Raw genomic sequence first — 4736 nt, 5'->3', positions numbered from 1 at the left:
CGTCAGGTCGAGCGTTGTCACGAAGAAGAATCACTTTCCGTCGTTACTCGCAATTGGTGGTCGTTTTGGTCGAATGCTTGCTTCAACTTGTACAATTGGTGTCGATAACGATCAGCCGTGACAGTCTCATGCGGATTTAACAGCTCATAGTACACTATCCCACCAAATACAGAGCATTACTTTTGAACCATGAATATTGCGTCTCGGAGTGGATGTTGATGGTTCGCCTGGACCCACCCATGATTTTGTGTTTGGGATTATCAAAATAAATCCACTTTTCATCCCCAGTAACAATCCGAGACAAAAGACTCTTCTTTTCAGTTGATCCATTCGTCGACGAATTTTCGCACTTCTTCCAAATTATCAAAGTGTGTATCCTCTAAAGCGTGTTGCATCCACCGGAACAAATAATAATCGTACGGAGCAATGTCCGGAGAATACGCAGGGTGCGGTAAGACTTCCCATTCAAGCTCTAATAGTGTTTCTTTCACTGATAATGCAACGTCAGGTCGAGCGTTGTCACGAAGAAGAATCACTTTCCGTCGTTTACTCGCAATTGGTGGTCGTTTTTGGTCCAATGCTTGCTTCAACTTGTACAATTGGTGTCGATAACGATCAGCCGTGACAGTCTCATGCGGATTTAACAGCTCATAGTACACTATCCCACCAAATACAGAGCATTACTTTTCAACCGTGAATATTGCGTCTCGGAGTGGATGTTGATGGTTCGCCTGGATCCACCCATGATTTTCTGCGTTTCGGATTATCAAAATAGATCCACTTTTCATCCCCAGTAACAATCCGAGACAAAAGACTCTTCTTTTCAGTTGATCCATTCGTCGACGAATTTTCGCACTTCTTCCAAATTATCAAAGTGCGTATCCTCTAAAGCGTGTTGCATCGATCGGAACAAATAATAATCGCATGGAGAATACGCGGGGTGCGGTAAGACTTCCCATTCAAGCTCTAATAGTGTTTGTTTCACTGATAACGCAACGTCAGGTCGAGCGTTGTCACGAAGAAGAATCACTTTCCGTCGTTACTCGCAATTGGTGGTCGTTTTTGGTCGAATGCTTGCTTCAACTTGTACAATTGGTGTCGATAACGATCAGCCGTGACAGTCTCATGCGGATTTAACAGCTCATAGTACACTATCCCACCAAATACAGAGCATTACTTTTCAACCGTGAATATTGCGTCTCGGAGTGGATGTTGATGGTTCGTCTGGATCCACCCATGATTTTCTGTGTTTGGGATTATCAAAATAAATCCACTTTTCATCCCCAGTAACAATCCGAGACAAAAGACTCTTCTTTTTTTGCCTGGCGATCAACGAAATGCAAATGTTCAACCGGTTCGCAATGGCACTTTCCGATAATTCATGTCGAACCCATTTCCCTTCTTTCTGAATTTCTCCCATTTCATGTAAATGTTTGGCAACTGTTGTACGATCAACGTTTAATGCTCTGGCAAGTTCTGAAGTGGATTGTATTGGATTTTCGTGCAATAACGCTTGGAAATCTGCATTTTCAAGCTTTCTTGGTTGTCCCGAGCGTTCTTTGTCCTTCACATCAGTATCACCACTTTTAAAGCGTCTAACCCAGTATTCGCACGTCTTAATTGATGGGGCAGAATCACCATAAGTTTCCACAAGAATTCTATAACCGTCAGCCGCAGTTTTCTTTTGATTAAAAAACAAAAGCAACGCATGTCGAAAATGCTGTTTTGGAAGTTGCATTTTTACGATGATATAAACAGGACTGTTATTGCATCTATTGCTATAATGCTACTAAATGTCATGGATAATGTCAAGACTGTAAGAAACAACAGTTATCGGAAACAGCTATTGGAACAAACTGACACTACAGCCATTTGTTGTAAAACCCTCAAAACTAAATCACAGTCCTAATAATACAAAGAGAATCTTTTTAATTTCAGCTAGCTAAATACTTGATCTTGTCTGATGCGATCCAGAACCTGAATGCACTTCTGTACACACAACTGTACACACATTTACACAATACCTTGACACGCGTGGTAGTATACACGGATGTAACGGCCTTTGTGGCAGCATTATATTGGTGGGATCGTGTTGACCCGGCATCAACGTGACGCAACAGCACTCGGCTATCTGGATGAAAAACTCGTCCACGCGTTTCGTCGCTGCGGCGACTTCCGCGGTTATCGCCGTATCTTGCGCCTTTCCCTCCGCGTGTCCCATCAGGTTGTTCGTCTTGGTGACACTCTTGACGGAATTGCCTGGTACACAAAGTCAGAGCGTAATACGAGATTGTTCGACGACTGTACCGGGGGATTGAAGAATCGATGTACCAGCAACGATAACCCGAGTTACGCAAGTGACTTCTTCTTGTACTACCGCATTCCCCGCCATACCGCGTATCCAGTCTGCTAAGAGATCTAACGAGACCTTTTTGGAACTGGCTGCTAAATCGAGTCCAGATAGGAATATCAGCTTGCCCTTGGACTTTGGTTGTACCGGCAAACTTCTAGGCACGCAACCAGGAAAGCACCACTCCTTGATCTGAATGAGACACAATGAATAAGATATTATTATTGTTATATAATGAATAATTATTATCTTTTTAATATAAACGATTTAATTAACGTAAAAAGAGCACACTTACTACAAAACTGCCATGTTTGTCCTTGTGACCTAGTATGGCGCATACAACACCCGTTACATAATTTTTCAAGTCCGCATCTCCAATAACCAATTTAATACGCAACATCTCGTCCTCCAAGAAGAGTTGATCCTTCTCGGAGCAGTAATTCGCCCTCGGCTCGGGTAACGTGAGTTGGTGGTCTTCGCTGAGTTCGCGTAATATTGACGGCTTCCACGTCTGATGTTTAAAAAGTGTGCCAATTATTACGCATTCTTTCCCTTCAAAATCTTCCAGCTCTGCCAACTTTGCTATCTGGACTTTTCCTGATGACAATAATCAATTTATATTTATATATTAATAATTATTACAAAATATCTGTGGAATTTCTACTTCTGCAGGATAACGTGATACAAAGCTTACCCCATTTCGCTTCAACACGTGACGCCAATACCTCTCTCAGCTCCGTCAGTCTGATCGCATACATGTGACAGTACTGCATGGAGAAAGCGTTCGATTCATCATAGAAATTTCCAGTCAAATCCTCATACTCCGTCGGCTGCCTCTTACATTCCTGTGGTTTTTCGCTTCCTGGTTTGGAAAGCAGCTTTCTAACGGAGTCTTCAATTTTCACCATTATTAAGGTACGCTCTATATATCACGCTGCAAGAAACGTTTGCATATCGGAAACTAGTATACTGAGAGCGTTACTTCAATTTCAGGCAATAATATTTTAATATTACATTTATAACGTGCATTTTTCTCTGTACGTTAATAACATTTAAAAAGATTCAGTAATTGCATTGAAAGATAAAACTTCTTGGTGTATTTATCATTTTTTGCTGCCGTACAATGGTGAATTGCCATCAGAATTTACGTACCGATCATAAATATTATATCGTTGTTTAATTTTTCTCCAAAGTGTGCCTCCTATGATCTTCGATCTTCGAATCGATCGAACCCGACAAGCTCAAATGGCGGTAAATACTGCCTGAAGTCCACTTGAAGCGCTAGTATCGTTCGCACGGTAGTAAACGGGAACTTATTTCTCAGTTGGACAGCCTGAATTCACGATCTCGTGCTACACAACCTCCGAAACATTTCGGGTCGACTGAACGCTGATTCATCATTCTCGCGGCAGAGAGAAACCTGAGAGCGGCCACCAGCCTCCTGACGTTGGCGCCGCCTGACAAAGCGGACGCGAACTAGTTCCTTACGCTCGGTAATGATACAAGTGAGCATTTTCCAGCGGTGCGGAAAGTACATACCACGAATAGTTGCAACTCGGCGCGAAGCGCGGTAGTCCAGTGGCTAAGCGCGAGACTCGTACTTTGCCATCCGCTCAAGTTGGGTTCGAGACCGAGTTGTGATAATTTTTTTTTCGGATTTTTGTTTCTTTGTGTTTGCATTATATTTTTTTATTATTTAAATAATGATTTATTATGTTTTATTATATTTTGGAGGTATACGTATATAATGTGACATAAACATATACATTTAACATTTGTAAACTTTTTATTTATTTATATAGTTTGTATACTGTCGAGTGTTTATTTATTATAAAATTCTGACATGACTGTACAGTGTTGCGGATGAAAATTTATATAAAAGCATTTGTTTTTTATGCTTTTATATAAATTTTCATCCGCAACACTGTACAGTCATGTCAGAATTTTATAATAAATAAACACTCGACAGTATACAAACTATATAAATAAATAAAAAGTTTACAAATGTTAAATGTATATGTTTATGTCTCATTATATACGTATACCTCCAAAATATAATAAAACATAATAAATCCATTATTTACATAATAATTTATTATTTACATAATAAAAAAATATAATGCAAACACAAAGAAACAAAAATCCGAAGCAAAAAAATTATCACAACTCGGTCTCGACCCAACTTGCGCGGATGGCAAAATACGAGTCTCGCGCTTAGCCACTGGACTACCGCGCTTTACGCCGAACTGTAGCTATTCATGGTACTTTTCGTACCGCTGGAAAATGCTCACTTTTAGATGTAAATTTCTCCGAAACCGAGGCTCATACACCCAAACCCTCGAACACGACATTAATATTTTTACCTTCCCTTTCGAAGGCACTATGA

At 40.5% G+C, this 4736-nt stretch overlaps 1 protein-coding gene across 1 annotated transcript; it reads right to left on the bottom strand.

The window, feature by feature from the left end:
- Nucleotides 1-1846: 1846 nt before the first annotated feature.
- On the bottom strand, nt 1847-3753 carry LOC113563331 (DNA polymerase delta subunit 2-like). Its single transcript, XM_026974793.1, has 5 exons — nt 3503-3753; nt 3045-3284; nt 2646-2947; nt 2332-2542; nt 1847-2259 (listed from the first exon to the last, which is right to left on the bottom strand). The coding sequence occupies exons 2-5, from the start codon at nt 3256-3258 to the stop codon at nt 1943-1945; spliced, it is 1044 nt and encodes a 347-aa protein (XP_026830594.1). The 5' UTR covers nt 3259-3284; nt 3503-3753; the 3' UTR covers nt 1847-1942.
- Nucleotides 3754-4736: the final 983 nt, after the last annotated feature.

This window comes from Ooceraea biroi, chromosome 14 (genome assembly GCF_003672135.1).
Source record: "Ooceraea biroi isolate clonal line C1 chromosome 14, Obir_v5.4, whole genome shotgun sequence".
NCBI lineage: Eukaryota > Metazoa > Arthropoda > Insecta > Hymenoptera > Formicidae > Ooceraea > Ooceraea biroi.
Note: the sequence above shows the minus strand (reverse complement) of the source record. Positions and strands in the feature narration are given on the sequence as shown.